Source organism: Oculina patagonica, chromosome 9 (assembly GCF_052425735.1).
Source record: "Oculina patagonica isolate OP01 chromosome 9, crgOcupat, whole genome shotgun sequence".
In the NCBI taxonomy this organism is placed as follows: Eukaryota; Metazoa; Cnidaria; class Anthozoa; order Scleractinia; family Oculinidae; genus Oculina; species Oculina patagonica.
In genome coordinates this window covers 21,919,266-21,942,103 of record NC_135766.1, presented here as the reverse complement: position 1 = coordinate 21,942,103, position 22,838 = coordinate 21,919,266, and the positions used below count along the sequence as shown (strand labels likewise).

Below are 22,838 nucleotides of genomic sequence, written 5' to 3'. Positions count from 1 at the left end.
GGTTTAATTTATACACTTTTATCTCGAGCTCGACGTAAAGAATAATTTATTTGGCTTAAGAGCACACGGGAGACAGATGATTGCGATTAGAATGTTTTTCACGTCTTGCGCGCTTTTCAGATGCGGCATTTTCAGCTTTCAACGTCGTTGTCAATCAAGCGTGAAAACAATGGTGTAGTGTCGCATTTACAGCGAGATGAATATATTGCAATACACCGGCTGTGTTTTAGCACACAGCTAAAAAAGTTTAAAATTACTGTTTTCTTTTTAAGTCACAGAAAATTTGCATTTCGAACGCTCTAATTTAGCGTCTTCAAAACGGCCCGACGTCAATTTTGATCTACAAGGATCGCTCCCCGCTCGCGACAAAACGAAAACTTTGTGATATGATCTTAAAATATGGGCAATTTCCGACACTAATCCTCCAATGCTACGATTTTTTGGCTAAGTTTTACTGTTTTGTATAACGCCAAACAGCTGTGAGGAAGAGTTGAAAATTGCGAGGCTTTTCTGGACCCAGTTGAAAACGAAATAATTTTTGGCAGAAAATGCTGCATCAATTTGAAAGTTAATTTGTTGAAAGTTGTTATTGAAGATAGAGCAATCCGAAAATTTTGCCAAGGAAATTTTCAATATTTGTTTCCGCCTCACAGATCTGTCGCGTTGTATTTTGACTGCGGCTGGGTGAAACCGGAATCTCATTATTGCCTTCGAAACTCGAAATTGACGACGTCGATAGAACGCACGCACGCGCGCAAATTGGTCACGCTTGATCAGTTTTCGCGGCTTCGCATTATCCCACGTGGGCGTGCATTTGTCGGCTCGCAAACAGACTGTTCCCACCTACTAAGCATTTGGTTGGCTCGGAAGTGGCTTGTGGCTGCGTGAAATTTGCGTTCGATCAACGACAAGCCTGTCTGACATTCGCCGCTGATATCGTTGGAAGTAGCTTCTAGCTCTAGGCGAAGTCAACTTAGCGGCTTCGTGTCTTGGATTTGGAAGCATCCATCGAGGATCTGGTCGAAATTCGCGAGTTTACCGTGAATGTTATTGATGTCACGGATTGTTGGTCGTGAATTTTTTTTTTCGACGCTACGCGACTAGTCTAGTGGCCATGGAAAGCAGCGCAGAGGGAACGACAACGTCGATGCCGGTGACTCGAAGCGAGCCTGGAGAAAAACGATCTAGTGATTTTGAAGACGTGGTTCCTCGAAAAAAGCGAAGAAGATGCGGCGGTTGTGAGCCTTGTCTGAGGAAAGTAAATTGCGGCGAATGCAGCAATTGTGTCAATAGAAAAACTGGTCATCAGATATGCAAGTTCCGTAAATGTATTGAACTCAGAAAGGTGCGAATATTTGAACGAACGTTAATGATTCCGGCTGGACACTGATAATTCTCGCACTTAATCTTGCGCGTTGCGCTAAAGTAGTTTTCGCTTGAAAATATTTAAGGTGAGATTTCGGTTTGTTCTTGCAGAAAACGACAACCAACATTGCGAAACGAGACGCCGTTCAGCTGCGACAGGGTTCTAATGAAGACGAAGACGGCGAGTCACCGGAAAGCTTGTCTCGCGTGAGCTGTGGTATCGAAGAGAGCGATAAGGTAAGGCGATTGATCTTAAATAATACAACTTAGCTTACACTGATTTTATTCAGGTTTAAGCAAAAATTCCATTCCCAGGCACTGGGAGGTTTTTTTTTGTTCTACCGGAGTTTATTTGCAAGCAATTTATGCGCGCGTCGTTTGCCAATATTCACTGCTTATTTGTTGTGGTTTGCGTTTTTCTCTCAAAGCGAGCTGGCGACGAAGACGCTCAAAGCGAGCGCATCAACGATTCAGAGCCTGGCGAATGTAAACCGCAAAACCCAGAGTCGCCAGGGATAGTTCATGTGCAGGAAAAAGTCGAAGCTCCTCAGTTGCAGAGCACAGAAATCAACGTCCCCGACGAGCTCCCCAAAGCTGTTCGTGTGAATATAACAGCAAGCGGCAACGTTCAACCCACTCGCTCAAGCGAACCGGGCGCTGAAAAGCTTTTGACGAACAGCAAGGTAGCGGTTTCCCGCAGTGAAAGCGATTTTGAACCCCCTCCATGCAACTGCCCAGGTATTTACATATTTTTTTTACTTGTATTCTTATTCAAATGCACGTTTCCAGCCGGCTTGAATATCTAACCATTGCCGAAGTCGGGCACGAACTAATTTGCTTGATCTCTTTTTCTTCATGCCGCGCGCATTTCCATTTCGTTTCGGCTTTTGTGGATAGCGTGAGATGCGTAGACTGGCTTTGTTTGAAGGTTTAAATAAACCTAATTGGGGATTAAGCCGGGTTGCTTCGAATAAAATTTATTAAAGTGGATCCGCGCGGTGCGATGTTAGTTTTTGTTGACATTGCCGCTAAATTACGAGCGGAAACCTTTAACTTGGCCCACGGTGAAATAAATTAGTTGCGCACACGAAAAATTACGGTAAACGTTAAAGAGGTTTTCTTATCAAAATTTTCATCAGTATCTCGTTACGATAGAGATCAACCTTTGTTTATATGTGTCTCGGCTAACCGTCAAAACAGCCGATCGTATGTGTACACTGTTCGCTTTTCAGCCATTCAGCGGCGAGTTTTTGTGCTAATTTCTAATCTGCCTAAACGACACACTCCTTGCGCATTGACGAAAGTTTTAATTCACGTTATCGGCCTAAATCATTAAATCATCAAAGGACCCAACGTGAAACGAACTGCCGCGAAGAAAAACGATTGCAAAGAAAACAAAACGAAAAAAAAAGCGTTTGCTTTTGCTAATGGTTTTTAAGTGCGGCGATCTGAGCGTTGAAGTTGTCGGTTTCACGCTTGGCGTATTTGTTGGTTTCTAAATGATTGATGAGAGGTTCTCTCGACACGTCTGAAGTCGCCACTCTTGCGAAGACGCATTCTTAATTTACGGGAACAATAGGAATTAACAGGTCGCTGTTGGAATGAAGTTAGAATATGTCTGATTGGGTTATTGAACGCGGAGATCACGACATTTATTTAAAATGCATGGAATTTGGGAGAGCCCTTTAACACTGTGCTGAAAAACACACACAGTGTATTTATTGTTCTCGTCTGAGATGTGGATTCAAAACACCGGAAGTTGGGTTCAGTGAGCTGCGATTGTAACATTTGCTTTTTTATACGGTTCAGTCGTTGAGGTTCAGCAATATAATTTCCATAGGTTCTGTAATCGATTTATCGCCAATAATTTAAGGAGGATTTGTTTAATCTTGGCTCAATAGAGTTCTACAGAAAAAAAGAGAAAGAAAAAAATAAACAACAACGAAGAAACTTTGTTTGTGGTTGGGCTTAGCAGAAATTTAAAACGCAAATCTTTGTTTTTTTGTTTTCATTTGGCGTACGCCTTTTTGTATCCAGGTAGGTTTACTTGCAAGGCAATCATAGCACACTGTTGGAACTAAAATGCTTTTACTGCGTAAACAAATCAACTATTACCGGAAGCTAAACAGAACTATATGGCTTATACCTCCTAACCCAGCAAGGGAGCTGTTAATTAGAAGTGCAAATGTGTTGTTCTACAAATTATCAATACCCCCCTCCCACTGAGGGTTTTTGGTTTGAACCCATTCTCCCCTCTGGAAATTACACTTGAGATTCACACTTTGCTTTAAAAATTTTGGTCTTTAAGTCTCCCTTCCCCTCATAATTTCCAATGACCCTCCATGGGGAGGGTGCGGATATTTTTTGGAACCACACAATTTACATTCCAGCTGTTTTCATGAATAAAGTGGCAAAATAATTAGTTCTTATTAACTTGGCAGAAGGTCTGTTAGGGAGAATTTTTCCTGAGATGTGAGTACAGACTGAATGCAGGGAGGTCTGTACTCATGACCAAAGTTAAAATTCTCCCATACAGACTGACTAAGCTTGGTTAATAAGATGTTTATTATATGGCCTAACAAGAAAACATAAATGCACTGAATTGTCACTTAAAGAGCAGGTTTGCACTTCCTACATTTTTCTTGCAAACTGAGATGAAAAATTTTAACAAAATATGAAAGTTAGGCTGTCCCTTTTTTTCTCCATTTACCATTGTCCAACCAACCCATATTTTGGCGTTTTTAAAAAAGAAAAAACTCATGGATCATAACTGGCAGATCTATCACAAAGAAGTGTTGGTGGCTCAATTTTTTTCTCTTTTCTCAGCTGATTTTAACCAAGACATCGATCTTTTCTTCCTCTATTGCTGCCATCTTGATTTTGTAACCACCTTTCGTTGTTGCCAACCTCTACAGCAGTGATGCTTGGGTACTGGGCCTTCTAGTTCCAAAGGTTGCAAGCTCCTGATTCTTTTAAGGATTTTTTTTTAAATTTATGTCCGACCGACCAACCTGAAATTAGGAAACACATTTGATGCTAAATAATGAAAAAAGGGGACAGCCTTAAACTCACTGGCAAGTGCATGTGTTTTTAAGTTACCGGTACCTAACCTCTTTCAGTGAACTGACACCAAATTCGTAGAGGCCTAAAATCACTTTTTAGACTCGTGGTTATTGATTTTGACTTGTGGACTTTCAAAAACATCTCAATTCTGTCTCTAGCTGGTGTTTAGAGGCGTAAGAAAAACTTAAATAATTTTGCCAAAGTTTGTTTTTTCCCTTTCTCCTCTTTAACTCGGATAAAGTTGTAGTGAGTGAAGTGAATTTGATTCCTGTTAATGTAGGCATGCAATGCGTGCAAGTATTTTGAGGCCTCTAGAGAATTAGACCTGTTCTCTGATTACCGGTACCTTCATTTCTAGTCAAATTACATAATGCAGCCAAAATACTGTATTTATGTCAGATTTTTTTAAAAAGACCAAAACTTAATTTTTTCAATAAAATTATTACTTTGCCTAACCTTCAAAAAACAAAAAGAAAAGGAAAAATAAAAAGAAAGAAAACAATTTGCAGCGGATAGGAACTCTTTCTCTAATGGCCTTTCAGCATGCTCTTGATTAGCAGCTTGATGACAATCAAACTTAGTGAGGTGAACGGAAGTGTGAAATTTAAAGTTTAACATCATTTGTTTTGGCAAATCTTTATTTGCCAGTTTGTTGTTTTTGATTCTTGTTTCATAATAAATTTTCCGAGTTTAGTGGCTTTTTGCCACTTTGATTATTGGCCAAATGTAATATTGGCTCTTCCATTGACTATTTTCAGCAGAAACAAGCCAATGTTTTTGCATTTTTTTTGTTTGTTTCTACCTTGTGGTGAATGTATATGACTGTTACTGTATGTAACAGCACTAGCTAGTTCTTGATGGGAAAATCTACATGGTCAATACAGATTTAAGCCAATCAAATTTGTGAATTAGAAAGTTCCCAGTCCTTGTGATACATGGCCATATTATGTATTTTTCCCAGGAATTTATTTTTGCCTTCAGACAGGGCGGTAAAGGGGTTATGCCAGACACCTGATTCGAGCAAAAACTAGTACTTGACATGTGAAAACAACTCAAATTTCGCTGTGATCCCTGAATAATGCTAGTCCAACCATTGTTTATTTGTTTTTGTTTTTTAATTCTGCACATGTCTGAGGGTGGGTGGCACGAAGATACGGTGCCAGGCCCCCAGGGGGGTACTTGCAGTATACATGACGGGGGGGGAGGGGATTCGACGGAGCTTCATATTGCGAACCCAAAAATATACACGAGCCTGAAATTTTACACTCAAAAAAATACCTGGCATCAAAATTTTCTACCCCAAAAAGTACAAGACCTAGTACGTCGATACTGATTTATTCAATCAAACAGATTTTAAGACCTAAAAAAATACATGACAGATCTCTTGACCCCAAAAAAATACCGAGGGTGTACATTTTCAACCCAAAAAAATACGTCGGACCTCCCAGTCATGTAAACTGCACCCCCCCTCCCCTGGCCAGGCCTAATGGTTAGCGTGCTGGACTGAGCAGTCTGGTTTCAATCCCTAGCTGGGGTCACTGTGTTCTTAAGCACAACACTTTACTTCCACAGTGCCACTTTCCACCCAAGGTGTGTAAATGGCCCAGGGGGGTACTAGGGATTTTAAATGACAGGGATGATTGAATGGGGGCAAAAATCAAGACCCAAAAAAATCCCTAGGGCTTCCAACAAAACCCATAAAAATCCCTGGACCAAACATTAAGAGCAAAAAATCCCATGCCAAATTTCTGACCCCTTAATTTCCAGAAAGGGGCAATGATAAAGCACAAAGAAAAACATTAGAAATTGAATATTTATTTGTAGTTTATTTGCAGAACTATGCAGCCAAGGAAGTACCACAATCTTTACATTGTTTTTAATACCCCCCAAAATACTTAAATCAAGCCACCCGAAACAATGGAACATTTCAAATCCAAAAGAATCCTAGGATCATCCCTATCAATTAATGTCCTGAGACCTCTGTCAGTACCCTCGCTGGGATAAGCGGATACCAGTAAATTTAATTCGCCAGTGGCAAAATTACAGTGCTTGTACTAGATTAAGGTAGTGTGCCTGTCTACACATCTTAAATGCTACCAGGGTGTCTGACATTTGCAGACCAGTACAGACTTGCAGACTTTCACTACTATTCACTACTATTGTTAGCCTACTATTCACTCAGATTGTTAACCCGAAGAACACTTCGGTTAGCTATAGCCTGTTTACGGTTAGCTCTCAATAATGGTAATGGTAACATGATATATATTTTCTTAGTCTGCAGTCTGCAGTCTGCAAATGTCAGTCACTGGTGCTACCATACCCTGTTATAACAGTCAGTTTTTGAAAAATGCACATCCTACCCCTTTCTTATTGTAAAACTTTTCATGGAGTTAGAACTGTCTTCCTGTTTACGTCAGTTATGCATCACCTTGCGAATCTTGCTTCTGAGCCTCTACTTTTCTCATTTACTGTAGGTATCCTGCCCCGCCCTTAATTTCCATTTTTCCATGCCAGTGTATACACTGTACTACAAAAATTGTAATGAATATAATTATATTTATTTTAGTTTCAGGAAAGGATGACAGTCCTTATTACACCTACTTGGGTGCCGCACCAAACTTGGATGCACTTAGGAATCTCTTGGAAGAAAGGTAGGACAAATGGTGGTGCTTTGATGTTCTCACTATTCATGCCGCCTGTGGGTGGGGACAGGGGGCTCTGAACCTCCTGCCTCCCGTACCTTTTATTCCCTCTTCCCGTACCTTTTACTCCCACTCCCCGCAGCCTTCCCCTAGTGTTTTCCCCTCTTTGTCCCATATCTATTGTGAAATATAACCAAATGTTGCAAAATTTTAGTCGTTTTCTCCCGGTTCCTGCCACGTTAGGAATCCCGCTTCCTGCCCTTCTTCTCCCGCTTTTTGCCCCTTTTCTCCAGGTCTCCCAGCCTCCTGCCCTCCTGTCCCCCTTCATTGCCATGGGTGTTTCACTAACCCTAACCTGAACCTAAATCCTAACCCTAACAGTGGTGAGTTGAATTTGGATGGAATCAGGTTGGTATCCCATCAATACTCCCAGGGGAGTTTCTATTACAATTATTTATCGGCAGGGGTATATTACAAAATGCAAAAATTATGCAGAACACAGAATGATGGTAATCGAGCCTAGAATTGAGCCCTTGTGTTGTATTCCATGCTTATCTCCACTTAGGAATATTAATTAGTTAAAAGAAATTGTCATGGGAGGTGCAGTGACCTAATAGCTAGTGCTACTTAGGGTAGAAGAAATTCTTGGTTTTCACGTGACGTCATCAAAATTCTAAAACCCAAAATCGCAAGACCCCTGAGTTTTTATCCTTCACTGCCTAATAGACTTTCTTAATATATATCTTGTTGAGGGTTTTTAGCTCGATAGCATTTGCCATCTTTAAGAAAGAGCATTTTGAATTTCGGAGTTTCACGCCACACGAGATCAAAGATGGCCGCCAGAAGGCTGTCACGTTTTGTTAAAAAAATGCCTTATTCTGCAATTTGTAACAATCTGAACAGTTGAGGTTTAGCGAGAAGTGTTTATGTGAATGTTAACTTGTTCATGAGGGTGATCCGACCGCTTTTTGTAGCAGTATTTAATGCCAGATGTTTTCATTGATTTCCGGCCGCCATGTTGGAGCCCAACTGCTTGGGCTCCAACATGGCGGTTCCATACTGTGCTCTCTAAATTTGCGAGAAACAATTTGACGGATAACTCAAGTACGGAATAACGAACAGACCTGAAACTTGGACAAGTAGTTTATATAATAGTTTTCTACAACTTGTATTATTCTTGATTTTTTTTACTCAATAGTTTTGGATTTATTTTTACGCGGCGTGACAGTGAAAACCACCTATACTCCTAGTCGCTTCATGCTACAGCAACAAGGATATGCTCCAGTTTTTTAAAGTCAGTTAATAGTTGTATTTAAATTTTCATATTCCAGGTTTGGTGTCAAAGGATCAGCTCTCAGAATTGAACTGGTAAGTTGTCATATATAAATTATCATTTTTATTTCATGAGGAATTCATGCACTTAAGTCAAAAGGCAGAAGACCCCCCAGAGGGACCCTATAATGAAAAGGACGGAGATGCTTGTCAGAAAATTTGAATTAAACCGTTAAAGGAGACCAATCTGGTCGTGGCTCAAGCTTTTTGTGACCCTTAAAGGGGGTACGTCTCGGGTGTGTCACGGACAGCGCATCTTGAAAAAAATGGCATTTTTTTTTCAAGTTTGTCATTCATAATCCCTCTTAATGGTTGTCAGTCCAAACCATCCTTGTTTATTTTCGGGTATTAATTACTCTGTTGGTATTTTTTGCGTTAAAAAATTATTACTTTAAGGTTTCTATCAATTTAAATCTAAACAGAAAATGACTTAAAATACTGTGACATAACTCCTTTAAGATACCATATTGTCCATGCCCAATCAGTCTTCTCCGCCAACAGAACAACGTAAATTTCTATTTCTTCACGTGTACCGTATTTTCTCAATTAAACGCCCCCGGCGTTTATTTCAAACTTAATTCCGTGGATCCGGCGTTTATTTGAATGGTGCAGTTTATTAAAGCAAAATGTTTATTAAAAAAGGGTTTTACTAAGTCATTATTTGTGACATGAATGTAATTTGCCATCATACCTAAAGCATATTACACTTCGAATAAATGCCTGGAAGGCTTACTTACCACTCTAGCTCGGAGACCCGGCGTTTATTCGGGGCCCGGCGTTCAATCGAGAAAATACGGTAATCCTAAACTAGACCTTGACGGCTCAAAATATTGACGTTCTGTACTGAAATCACACCCGTAATTTAAACTGGGCAGTTTAAATTACGTCCCTTTTAAATAAGAGTCCTCCCCCTCCCATGAACAGAAGGCCTGTTGCACATGTGTCCTGCCGGAAAATTGGTATGGGATAACGTGGTTATTCCATGCTTTCTCGTGATATAACTGTTACTTATTTACTTGGGTCTTGCTATTTCTCTGTATATAAAAACTGTCCTTAGAGATTTTAGCTGAAAGATAAGTCACTCATGGGATATTTCACGGTATTAATCTGAAAGCCAAAGTAGGTCAAAGGTGGAAAGGTTTTCAGGTTATACGGTCTGTTACAATGGTAAATCTCAGATAATCCTAGATTTATCTCACTGAGTGGGATATGTATTGTTTTTAGTTCTAATCCAGCATATCCTTCACCTCTTTGTAGATTGGTTTCACTGGAAAAGAGGGAAAAAATCAGCTTGGTTGTCCAATAGCGAGATGGGTGAGTTTATCTTTCTTGTGGTATCATGTAGCCAAAAGCAAGATGCATCCCTTATCGAAAATAACAATGAGAAAAAGCGTGAGCTTAAGGCAATATTTTGCCTGAAAAAGCAATTCTGCTTGGGGTGTACGTCCTATTTTTAGTTAGGGCGTTGTAAGGTATTCCTCCACAGCGTGGAACTCTAATCAGCTTTTGATAAAAAGCGATTTTGCGCTAGAACATGATCGCTGTAATTTGTCTTACAAGGACGATTGCGAAGGACTAACATAGTTATGTGAATTTTGCGCGACAAAAAACTGAGTTTGCAGTTGATCGTTAACGTTAAATGCTGTAGGACAAACAAAACGACGGATTTTATACTGCATTGCTTAAAAAAAAAAACCATTCAACGTTGCTGCAATTAGAGACTAGAAAATGTTATCTTCAGGGATAAAAAAGAGTAGAGGTCAACAATTTTTTCTTTTGTCATGGACAAACTCTTCGTTTTGTTTTTGATGACGTTTTAGGTTATTCGTCGGTCCAGTGAAGAGGAGAAGATCTTGGTCATCGCACGAAAGCGTGCTGATCACGTGTGTGATACGTCACTGAACGTGGTGAACATTGTATTATGGGAAGGCATTGCAAAGGAGCGCGCGGATCTCCTCTACAAGGAACTCAGTACAGTGCTTCCTCAACATGGTGTACCTACTACTAGACGATGCGGCATCAATGAAACGTAAGGAGAGCCCTTTTTGTTCTCTTGTTTGTTTTTGTCCTCTGTAGAGTGCAGGCTGTCCCAAAAGATGCTTGGCAACTTTTGGGTAACTTGGCAACTTTTCGAGCAACTTTTTTCTTCTCCAGCAACTCTTGAGCAACTTTCTGCAATTTCAAGACCGAATTTTTCCGAAGACTTTCCAAATGTTGTTCGTCCGATGCAATTGCATGAAAATGCCTAGAAATCCTACCTTCAAAGGGAAATTGGCATATATTTGGAGATTGTCCCTTTTCAAAAGCAACGTTTTGCATCTTTTGGAGCAACTATTTGGAGTTTGGACCCTCTTTTCGGCAACCTTTTTAAAGAAAGTTTGAGCAATCTTTTTTGGGAAATTTCTTTGGAACAGCCCCATCTGCAGTTGCGGATCTAAGGATGCTCTCCCCCCTCCTTTTGGAGCACAGGAGGGTTGGGGGGGGGGAGGGCATGTTCCAAAGTCTTAGACTACCGGGATTGGACCTTTTTTTTGGCGTAAGGGGGGACATTGTTGTTTAAACAAGAAGTTCCGGTATAAAAGGGGCGTGGCCTGGCCATTTTCACGCCCAGTTGTCAGTCAATAATCAAAGCGTAAACAACTGGCAAACAACCTGCGTATTTTCCACAACTATTACTGATAAAATGTGTTTCATTTTCGCTAGAAATCTTCTGTTAAACGTTAGGAAGTTATTTTTCATATTTTTGTCAATAATATATCTTGGTTTCATGAGATTTCAAAGCATGTTCAGCTTGAAAGATGCTCGGCACCACAACGTGCCACGAATGCAAAGAGTACAAATTTGCATTAAGCGCCCGAGAAGGGTGAAATGTGGGAGGTGCCATCCCTTTTATAGCGGAACTTCTTGTTTAAACGTCTCTTAATCCGTCGGTAGCAGGTCATTAATTTTTGAAGGTTATATCATAATCCTTTCCCTTTAGGCTTCTACAAAGTTGTGTGTATGTGGTAAGCACTGCTTCAGACGAACTCCACCCCTCACGAATGAAGTATTTTCTTTGGTTATTGTTTTGCAGGAAGTCGTGTGCCTGTCAGGGGGTGAGTGAGGATACTTGTGGCGCGTCTTTCTCATTCGGCTGTTCTTGGAGCATGTACTATAACGGTTGCAAGTTCACTCGAAGCAAATCGCCGCGGAAATTTAAGTTGCTCGATCCTTCTAAGGTATGATATAAAGATGAGCTATCTTGTCGAACGTAGTTAGCAGTATACTGAAGTACTACTCAATAGCTTTCATTTGAATGGTCACACACTTGGGGTTTCATCTTCAGACTTCATAGTTAGAACCACCTTGTACACCGCATGAAAGAACTGCTCAATAGCATTCATTTGAATGGTCACACACTAGGGTTTCATCCACAAACGTATAGGTTAGAACAGTGTTCCAGATAAGAGACGGGTCTCGGGTCAAAAACCCGATAGAGACGGCTACCTGACCTGACAAATGAAATGGAAAAAATAATATTTCACTTATAAGTAACAATAAAAAGCAAGGAAGCAAGTTTCCAAAGACAAAGAATAGAAAAAAATAAGAAAGAAGAATCAAAAAACCACATATCTAACTTTACTTGTCCAAGGCTGTGCTCTTGTTACATTTTTTGTCATCTCTTTCGAGCGACAAGAAAACAATGTTACCGACGCCCGGCCTGGTAACCTCCTTATTCAGCTTAAATTCGGTCTGAAAAAGGCACACAATAAATTTCTTTTCCCTCCTCGCTATCATGTGTAGCTTTGTATTTCACAAGGCAAAATTGTTCGAAATAGAATGTTTTTAAAAATCCATTTTGAAGTCACAACTTCTCTAATTCGTCGTGTCGGCGTGTCCTCACGTACGATAAAACTTGTGCCTGCATATACGGACAGCAGTTTCTTTTACTCCGTATAGTGTTAACGAAAAGTTTCTCAGTTCTTCTACCGTATGTATTTATACACGAAAAGTCTGTTATAAAAGGAGATTGCAATTTGTAAAGTAGAGGGAAAAAAGAAGCGGTTTTCTATTTAAAAAAAATTTATATTTTAAATTTATTTTTTAATTGGATTTCATTCTATGTGGACATATAGAAAATGGACGATTGTAAATAATGAAAAAATTTTTTTAAAAATGACTGGGAGAGACAACCTCCCTAGGAAGATGAGTGAGTTGTAATTCTTGGGGAAACATATGTTGAACTTGGAGCTCTCTGATAGGATAATTATTTTAAATTAAGTAATTTAAATCAGTAGTTATTCATTTTTTGCCACTACAGCACCCTGAAGCATAACAAATTAATTTTCCTGGTGCCAGCATACCCCTCCTACAAAAGGAAACTTTTCACCCGACCTTTCCCCTAACAAGTGCTACATACACCGGGCTGGTTGACCCGTCTATAAATTGACCCCTTGCTTCAAAAACTTAACTGGAACACTGTTAGAACCACCTTGTACAGCACAATAAACAGTACCACATGAAAGTACTGCTCAGTAGCTTTTATTTGAATGGTCACACACTAAGATTTTCATCCACAGACGTAAAAGTTAGAGCCACTTTGTGTACAGCATAATAAACAGCACCTTATAAAAGTACTTTTCAGTAGCTTTCATTTGAACGGTCACAAATTAGCTTTTCGTCCACAGCCTAAACGCTAAAGCGACATTAATTAAACCACAATTTGTCTCTGGAAGCAGGGGGGTTAATATCAATAGTTTCTCAAGCATTTTTCTCTTTCCATAAATAAACAGGAGGAGGAATTTGAAAAAATGATGCACGGTTTGGCGGAAGATTTGTCCTTTTTGTATGAAAGGTCTGCACCACAACCTTTTGACAACCAGGTAAATTCTAATAATTATAATCATTATCACTAATTATTAGCGATTATTATTAGTGTGGAGCACAACTCTTAATGTAACACGGTCACAACGGATTATTGCGTTTTGTTAGCTTCATCGTAAACTTTCAAATACTTTTGAATCTTCTCTGGTGTTTACATCAGGCTGAGAGAACTGACGCATACTTTTTTGTTTCTTAAAAAGTTTGTTTTTCTTATTTATTTAACTACGCAAAGAGCGCTTTTCACCTAAAAGTCAAAAGAAATTCTGAATTTCACTGGTTTTACTTTCTCAGCCAATCAGAAGTGAGACCAAAACCAATCGTGACGCGCTCACACGGGTTTTCCCGCGCTTCGTGTGGGCTACATGTAATTGCTTCGAGCTTTAACTGGATCACCAGATTGTCTGTGTCTTTTGTGATTAGCCAGAGTGATTACTTAGGATTTGGTTTTACGACACTGAAATAAAAATCGGTCTATAGCAAGCTAACGAGAGCTGCGCCCTCGCTTTCTGTTATCGTAACTGACACTTCATTCTCCCAAATTAAATTGTACAAACTGTATGATACTGGTTGGGAGTAAATGGGTGGCAATCTAGGGACATCAAGGATAAATGGGTATATCCTTTTAATTCTAGGTAAGGCAAGAAAAGGAGGGTCTCGAATGTCGCATCGGGAATAATGAGAAGCGACCTTTCTCTGGTGTCACGTGCTGCATGGATTTCTGTGCGCATAGCCACAAGGACTCCAGGAATATGGACGGCGGAGCAACACTGGTAACTACAGTTGTGTATATGTTGTAACTAACAGTGAACACTTGGCGTAGTCGAGCAAAACAGACATTGCTTTTGTTCTACAATAAAGGAGCATTAAAGGGACTATGTCACGGATTCTACCAGATTTTTAAACAGCCAAAATTTATATTTGTGTCGCAGAAAACCTAAAAATAATAGTCTGTTTTTATTAAAAATTGCTATATTGGAGCACTGAAACTGTTAACGAGCATCTTTGGCTACGGATGTATGGATGGAAAGGGATTGCAATTTGAAAAAGTAAGGCTTACTTTTTCAAGTTGTTTCCGCGCGTCTTCAAACAAAACGGTATCTATTTCACCGCGGTCAAACGTCTCAGGCAGGTTTTCTTTCCATTTTGCCGTTTTTTGTTCAAATTGAAGTGATTACGAGCAAGGATAGATAAAAATAGTTGCCGGTGAAAGCATATCCCATTCCCTCAGGTAAACCAGTGTTTTTACTTTTTAAATGTTTCGCTCTGCCAAAGGTGCTTTGACAGACTGACAATGGCGCCGACAAGTCCGCATATCGCTATTTTCAAACACGTGAACTTTTTTAGTAGCTCCAATAAACTTAGTAAACCCTTAGGATACCGGTTATGTATCGAACTTTGAACTGTGAAAATTAAAACCTATCTTTGCAGTACTTTTCTTATTTTTTGCATATTTCTGTCGTTTGACCGCGGTGGAGGTATCTATAGCCGTTCCTTGATTTCTATCTGCAAATTAAAGTTATATCTTCCTTTAGATGTTCAAAGATAATGTTTTTTATAGGTTTTGTAGGTTAATACCTACCACTAATTTCAGAACAGTTTAGACCAAAAATCTGCGAAATCCCCGTGACAAAGCTCCTTTAACACCTCTCCCCAGGCCTTTACGTGCAAATTTGCAAAGTTGTTTCCAGGCCGTTTCTTATCTCGCCTAGCTTCACAAAGCAAAATGCAGAAAGACTTAGGAACGATGGTAGCAATAAATTGAAGAGGTCATAAATAAAACGAAAAACGAGGAAGAATGACTTTGGTTAGTTAAGATTGAGGTGGATTACAAAGGACAAAAAAAAAATAGTTTTCCGTCTGCTAAGTAATTAAGATGGTTTCCGCGCAACATTCGGCTCGGCAAAAGTACAGCCTCTTGCTGGTGCGTGCGCTCTCCTGCACGCGCCCCGCGGGAAAATGGATTGAAATTGATAATATTATACGACGTTCCGCCAGTTCAAAACAAAATGGCGCCTTTAAACATTTTTACGGGTTTGACTTATTTTTCGGATGCTTCCATTTTATTACGGGGTTATTTGACAAATGAATTGTGTCTTTATAGCATACAAAATGTCGTGCTTGGTGATTTTGGTACTAATTTCGCACTCATTGTTCGAACTTTCAGCGGAATCCGGCTTCAAAAGTCTGTTCTGTGGTGCTCTTGCCTTATTTTTTTGACCTGACGTAAAGGGACAGGGTCACGAGAAGTCTTCTAACTTTTTGTGTAAACTATGCTAGAACTGTTAGGGTACACTCAATGATCAACAAAATAACCTGAAAAAAAATAAAAGAAAGGCCGTAATCAATGGTTTTTCTGTGATTTTCTTCCAAGTAACACCATAGGCGTACGGGCACCTTCGGTCCTGGAGGGGCGGAGACCTTTTTGTCCGAAAAATGGCATGGGTTGAAAGTCGAATAAAGAGGCATGTGAAATGAAAAATAAAAATGTATTAAAATAGTGGTGTACAAACTTTTCCTGCTTGCTTAAGTTCTTAAATTAATTTCGTGGCGTTATCCGAAGGTGTCATGCACTGTCCTTTTTCGATATCTTTTATTTATTCACTCTACTTCAGAAAAAATTATATTAATTTTGGAAGCCAATTTATATTGTTTTTCCCCATTTGAAAGTAATACAAAAGCGTGTAAAACATGCAGGGATGAATGTTGAACATTTCGTTGAAAGTTTCGCTAGCCCTGAGAACTAAACATTTGAGTCGAAAGCATAGCTTCAAATTATTAGGTCTTCTTCCACCGTGCGCAAACCTCCTATGGAAAAGCTGATTTCAACTGATTAAAACTGAGGAGTCAGGCAGAATTTGCGAGAAAAATCAATGATTATAGAGGGGAAACGAACGCAGATGAAGGATGGACTTTGAACAACAAAGTTATGTATATTTCCACACGCTGCCAATACTTTTCCTGTTGATGTATTCGTTTTGACGTGATAGACTTTTCGGCTTATTTTTTATTTTTTCTTTAGGCTTGCAGCTGCCCGAATTCTAAAATTTTGCCCGAAAATGGACTGGGGGGGCTGCCCCCCTCGCCCCCCCCCCTCGTACGCCTATGAGTAACACTGCCAAACTTGAAAACGTCGGCCCGACCTTTTCAATTTTCAGACCACTTTCTTCCTCCCCATCCAATTGATGCCAACACCTTCATTGGATTTTCAAGAAACTCTAACTCTTAGTGACACTGCTCCTTCAATTGTTCCCATTGTTTATTTCTCGTGACGGTTTCTTTTTTTCTTTTTCGTATTCTCGCAGGTGTGTACTCTTCTAAAGCCAGGCTCGCACAGCACAGAAGACGAACAGCTTCACGTTCTGCCGTTGTACCGCATGCTGGACAAGGAAGGTTGCCCTGTGGCTCCAAATTACGTCATGCCCAGTCACTTCCTTGAGCCTCCTGTGGGTGTATCGCCAGGCTACTCTACCGTCGCAGGGCAAGAAAATTCTCCAAAAGCAGGCAAAGCCGCAAACAGTCACGACCAACATCTCAAGGAGGAGCGCAAGGAGTTGTTTCAGGATGTAAACAACAACAACAGCAATCAGCCTTTCTTAGCATTTGACGGGCATCGTCTCCCACACGGACATGCGCAGGCATTGCACGGGTATCCCAATTCGGTAATTCACCATCATCCTGCCTCTAATCACGTGATGAGCAACTGCTATAACGGACAGTACCCCCCTCATGGCTCACCGCTGTTTCAGTTTCACCCTCACCTTGGGAACAATTACGTTCTTAACCACTGCCGTGCGCCCGAGGTGCACTGGGTCGACGAGAATCACATTCCATATTTGTATCGAAATCCGGGACACATGAATCACTTTCACAACTCGGGCACTAATTATGATAATTATGATAGAAAGGTTCCCTTTATGAATGGGCCTTGGAACTGTCGGATGCCTTTCGGTAAGTCCTTTGCGATGGGCGGCGCACCGTCAAACCGAGGTACGGAGTATGCCAAGCCAAAGACAGTCATTCATCATTACAATGGCGCCCCTAACGATGTCTTAAGAGGGCCTTCTCAGATTAAGTGGGTGGATGATCAAGAGGTCCCGCTCATGCGAGCGTCAAACAGTCTGCCAATGGACGAAAATGCCAATGTGAAGGAAGAGGTGGAAAATCGTAAAAATGTCAAAGACCTCATCAACATGGAACAAGCACGGAAACCGTTCCAGATCGAGGAGCATATGGGTGGAGTGGCTATCGCTCTTGGCCATGGGTCGTTGCTCATTGAGGTAGCGAAGAAGGAACTGCACGCAACGACACCTCTGAGGAACCCAAAGCGACACCATCCTACGCGGATCAGCCTCGTGTTTTATCAACACAAGCACATGAACCTGACTCTTCATGGCCTGGGTGAATGGGAGCAGAAGGTAGCCAGGAAGAAGCTGGAGGGGGAAGCAGCGGCCAGCATGGAGGCAGATGCCCCGGAGAAGGAGGCTTCCTCCGATGCAAACCCGGAGGAGCGTGAGGTGGGCTACCTTGACATGCTGGCGGAAACGGCTCTGTCCAGAGCTGACAGTGAGCCTGGTGTTACAACCAGGCACGATTCTAGTGCTTCTCAACGGGTCGAGGTAGCATCGGTGAATACCAGTGTTGTCAACCAAAATGGTGTGTCTGGTCCCTCGGGTATCTATACAACGACTGGTTCATCAGATGGTGTACAATCCACACCAATGCAACAAGTTAACACCGGAATGCTTCACAACGAATTTTTAAAAGGACCTAACCACATTAACGCTTCTAAATGTCTTCCAGTTAATGCGATTGACGAACGCAGTGGTAGAGATACCAAGGAAGACATTCTATCTAAATTGTCTCCCACAAAAACAGAACAAAATAATTACCTTCCAAAGCCAATGGAATTGGTCCCTGAAGGGGCGCATCAGGAACGAATGTGGTTGAATGGGCAAAGCGCCTCACAGAGCAAGGAGCTGTCTCCCAATGCACGGCAACAAAGCTGGAGATCTTTGCTTCATACCCATCCAAATAGCCAAGGAATCCAAAGTGCAATGTTACCTAGTAATGTTTCTACGAATGAGGGTAGGTCAGTACCACACAAGGTTTTACCTGGACAATTTAACGCTGATGCAATCCGTAGACAGCCATTGCAGGGCGAAGGACTCAAATGCTCTGCCCCCAACGGGGTAATTCCGGAGAGGGTAATAAACTCTCATATAGGGAGTTTAGCCTCCCATAAAGATGATGTCGTTGAGTCGTCCACGGCTAAGCTACGCGAGGAACGCTGTCACACTGGTTCGAACTTCAGCGTTTCAAGGCTTCTAGGAGACGAAAACAACAAGGAGAGCAAACTGAACACTGCTTCTTCCTCGTCGTACAGAATAAGCAGCATTCTGGGAGATGATAAAACGATATCAAGCGTGCAAGGTGAAAGTAACGCGGAAAAGACTCGTCAACCTATTTGTCCGGCACGTTCATCTGATAAGGATCCTGATGTCCCCACGAGGCACCATTCTGTTTCAGACCCTCAGTTGCAAGTACCGAGTGTCCCTGTCTCACCAAGATTTCCATTCATGCCGCCATTCCCTCATTCTGCAACAAACAGAGACAAACTTTCTGCTGGACCAGAAAGATCATATCTCGACCTTTCAGTGGCGGCCAATCGCCTGTTTGGATACAGTCCGTACAAATTTGGAGTACCATTTCCGACCTATCCAAGTTTCTTCATGCCGCCTTTCCACCCACTTCTAGGGGCAGGAAATGGGCTTTCGTCGAACCTTGCTTTAGTTAATTCGCAGAACTATTTGTCGTCATTTGTGGATTCTGCTAAGAGGATCGGAGACGTGAATGGCATGGCGCTCGACCCTGCATCACTGACCACAATTTCTACTGCTACGCGGACTGGTGTCAGTTATCCAATTGACACGCTTATCACTGTTGCACCTTATACACAAACATGTGTCACAGGACACTATCAGAACTGGCTATGATGCCGCTTCTGCCACAGGACGCTATGAAATCTAGTGCAGTAAGTACAAGCTTATGTAACCCAGTCCCAGGAATTCGCAGGTAGCATGTTAATTAATTGTTATTTCTACACAATAACGCGAGAATCACATATTGTGATCTTACTTAAATTCGACTTACTGAAAATTTTTCTGCAAGGTTTTGCCTAACTTAAGTAAACAAACCTATGTCGTTCTCGCTTATTTCATTCCTCCGCTAAAAGAAGTTTGTAATTCGACCCAATATATTTCACATTGATGACGTAGAAATCTGTAAATATTAGTGTCGTGTCTCTCGTATATCGAGCAAAGAAGAACTGAGCGAGTGAAGACTGGTGTTTGTTTACTAAAGTTTGTGCCTTATAGGAAGGCGTTTTACAAAGTTCGCCTTCAGCTTAGAAATACATTTCTTTCGAAACAATTTGTTCAACATTTTCGGTCTTAATGTTCGGGCCATTTTGGCCCAGTGCGAGGCCACGTCATAGTAAACACGTAATCAGTTGTAGATGCACATAAAGCGGTTTTCGATTGAGTGTCTTAAAACCAAGACCAAAATTATCACTTTGGCCAATCACAAAGGACATAGACAACCAGGGAAACCAATCAACTCGAAGCAAGTACATGAAGCCGGTACAAAGCGCGGTAAAACGTGTGTGAGCGAGTCACGATCAATTTTGGTTTTACTTGTGATTGGTTGAAAAATTTGGCGCGAGCGTTTTAACCAGCCACGAAGAGTGGAAATGCAAAAGCAAGCAAACGCGAATTACTTTCGACACTCAAGTGAAAACCGCTCTACTGAGCAATTGTAACCTCAAACAGCACCGCAAAAGAAGGCATAGAAATACCTCCCCCCCCCCCCCAACTGGATATGTATTGAGGGGGTCGTTCGTCTTAATTAGTGTTTAATTTCAAATGCCCAAAGTTTGGTATTGTTTGTTTCGGGTACAGTAAATAGTAAAAATTGATAAGAACTACTTTCATATAACGATATTTTGATGACGGTTCCTTGTAAAATTTCGGGGCCAGGTTGTTCAAAGGGCGATTAAGCTAATCAAGTATTAGCGTGAATTGTTATTTCAGTTTTTAACTTCTCAGTGAGGTTTTCTGTTTATATTTTCTGTCCTTCAGTTTTGAGGTCGACTTATCTCCAACTCTGCAAAATATAAGCTATAAAAACACATTTATACAATATAAATTGAACCCTCGATCGACAGATTTAATCCTGGGTTAGTATGAATCAGCTTTTGAACAACCTGGCCCTGACGGGTACCCCTGTTACTATGATATATGGGATTCCCCCTGGGAGAAATACCCTTTACCTCTGAAGCCCCTAAAGTGATCAGCATTAATTTTCTCATTACAGTAGAAAGACAAAATCACAAGAGGAGGTCATGAGAACTTTTGAAAGAAGTGATCACCAAAGGGAGTTTCCTTGATTTTAACACATTCTCCCAACCGGTTTTCCGAGAAATGTATAGAAGCCAGTAAAGAGAATTTATTTGTTGACTTTGGGGCTTCGAGGTTTAATGTTTCTTTGATATCGTTACAACTGCAACGCTTTCTCGTGTCAATCTCTTTAGACTTTTTGACGTCAAACTTCTACCCAAGGAGAATTTCCTACCCCAGGGGGATTTAACTGACCTAACCCAGGGGTTTGAACGTGGCAATTTGGTCCACGAGATAGCCGTAGGCAAGGGAAGATGTAAAATACTTAGGAAATTACTTGCATAGAGTGCTTCTCTCTAAACTGAAACGTAAAACGTAAAACTCATACTTTTGTAAATTAATATATGTCACCACTTTTTTTTTGTTGGTATTTGACAGGAATCTGTTTTTGGTCTCGGTAGTTATTTAATTGTTTTAATCATTATTCAAGATTAAGTATCAGCTCGCAAACGTTGTACAGTTTTTTCTCGTGTAAGGGCAGATAAATTATAACATAATATTCAAAACGCAAATTTTAGCTTTGTGATATGAGGCTAGATTCAGACGAAGCCTTTGCTTTAAGGTAAAGTTTTTTTAGGAGTTTATAGCAATTGACAGTGGTAGTGGAGTTTTTTTTGTTAATTTAAATTTTTATTGTTAAGCTGGTAAAACAAAATACAAGATCATATATCCCCGAGCACGATCTAATGTATTGCAATCAAGATGCATCTAAAGTGAATTTATGATATATACATTATATTTATCTATTAATGCTGTTTGCGATTAGGTCTATTCTTGTCAAATGCATGAGTGGATTTATTCGCTGTCTCTAAAAATTATCTCCGTCACGAAACTAGAGTCACGTATAGTCACGTCACGCGTGACCACTCAGCGTCACGCTTAGTCTAAAAGTAACTGTTTAGAACAGCTGAAGGAAAGTTGAGAAATAGATTTAGTTTGTAGAGATTTTTAGCTGTTATTCTTTAACGTATTCACTGAAAAAACCTTTATGAAAAATTCATTTTATTTGGATATAGTTGGTGCTTGCAAGTTGGCATAGCCCTATTTGATTGTAAAATCAATCGATTATAGTTATAGTTTGGAATAGTTTAGGAGTTGAATCACCATTTTTAGGTCGATGTACCATTATGTAATTAAGAGTGAAAAGAAAAAAAAATAGTAATTTTGTTTTTCCTTTTGGGAATCTGTCTGTGAATGTCTTGTTTTGACTTTGAACATTTCACCGTTTTTGGTCACACCAAAAATGATCAAGATAATGAGATTAGAAGAGTAATCAGGGATTAGGGAAGTTTTGCTATTTCCCCCGCGGTTCCCACACAGTTCTTTCCCACCCCGTTTCACTTCCGGCTCTCCACCACCGGTTTCCAGTCCAAGCATAATCCTGCATAAACCATTGATTTTGAAGTCTCCGTTTTCACCCGTCCGCGCTAAAACTGTGCAAACAAGCTGCGTGAAAATCTATCCAGGACTACGCATAAGCGTGTACGAGGCCTTATAAAATTTTTGTACCTCTCTGGGCTTACATTACATACATATTGGGGTGTGCTGCGGGCAAATGAGACGACTAATTTGATGTAAATCGTCGCCTGACACTTTGGTTAACAGAAACTTTCAATTTCTTCCCAACTGTAGTCTCGTGTGTTTGTATCGGGCTGAGTGAAATACGCGCCATTTTCAGTCCGTATAAATAAAAAAAGGAAAAAAGTTTAATCAGAGAAGTTGCATTTCTTCACGCGGGCAAAGCCGATTACAAGGAGGCTGTTCATGCCCTTTTCCAATATGGCGGATGAGACGAATATGTTTGCAATTGCACTTGCTCAGTACTAACGTTGATACATTCAAATTTGTGAAGCAAGTGTTTACGCAAGCACAGGGAAACAGAGCATTTTCATTCTTTGTACTTGTTTTTTGTGCTTGCATTTTCGCTTGCATAACAATGGAGTACACGGCTCACCATGCGCATGCGTTTGTTCTACACCTGTGATGACAGCCCCGTGCCAGTGGCGTGACATGTGTTTTGGCGGGAAACGCTAGTGTGCCTTTTGGCGGGAAATCCTCGCTGTATTGAGCTGTTGCAGTGTCTGTCTATCAGTTCTGTGCAAGTCTGGGACAAAAACCC

General features: G+C 40.7%; 1 protein-coding gene across 1 annotated transcript; it reads left to right on the top strand.

Annotated features, from left to right (window-relative positions):
- The first annotated feature begins 71 nt into the window (after positions 1–71).
- On the top strand, positions 72–21,902 carry LOC144666860 (uncharacterized). The gene is made up of 11 exons (XM_078528267.1): positions 72–1,345; positions 1,477–1,602; positions 1,794–2,103; positions 6,995–7,079; positions 8,402–8,438; positions 9,660–9,716; positions 10,223–10,431; positions 11,476–11,620; positions 13,175–13,264; positions 13,898–14,035; positions 16,568–21,902. Exons 1-11 carry the CDS (start codon positions 1,115–1,117, stop codon positions 19,256–19,258), a joined length of 4,119 nt encoding a protein of 1,372 aa, XP_078384393.1. The 5' UTR covers positions 72–1,114; the 3' UTR covers positions 19,259–21,902.
- The last annotated feature ends 936 nt before the right edge of the window (positions 21,903–22,838 follow it).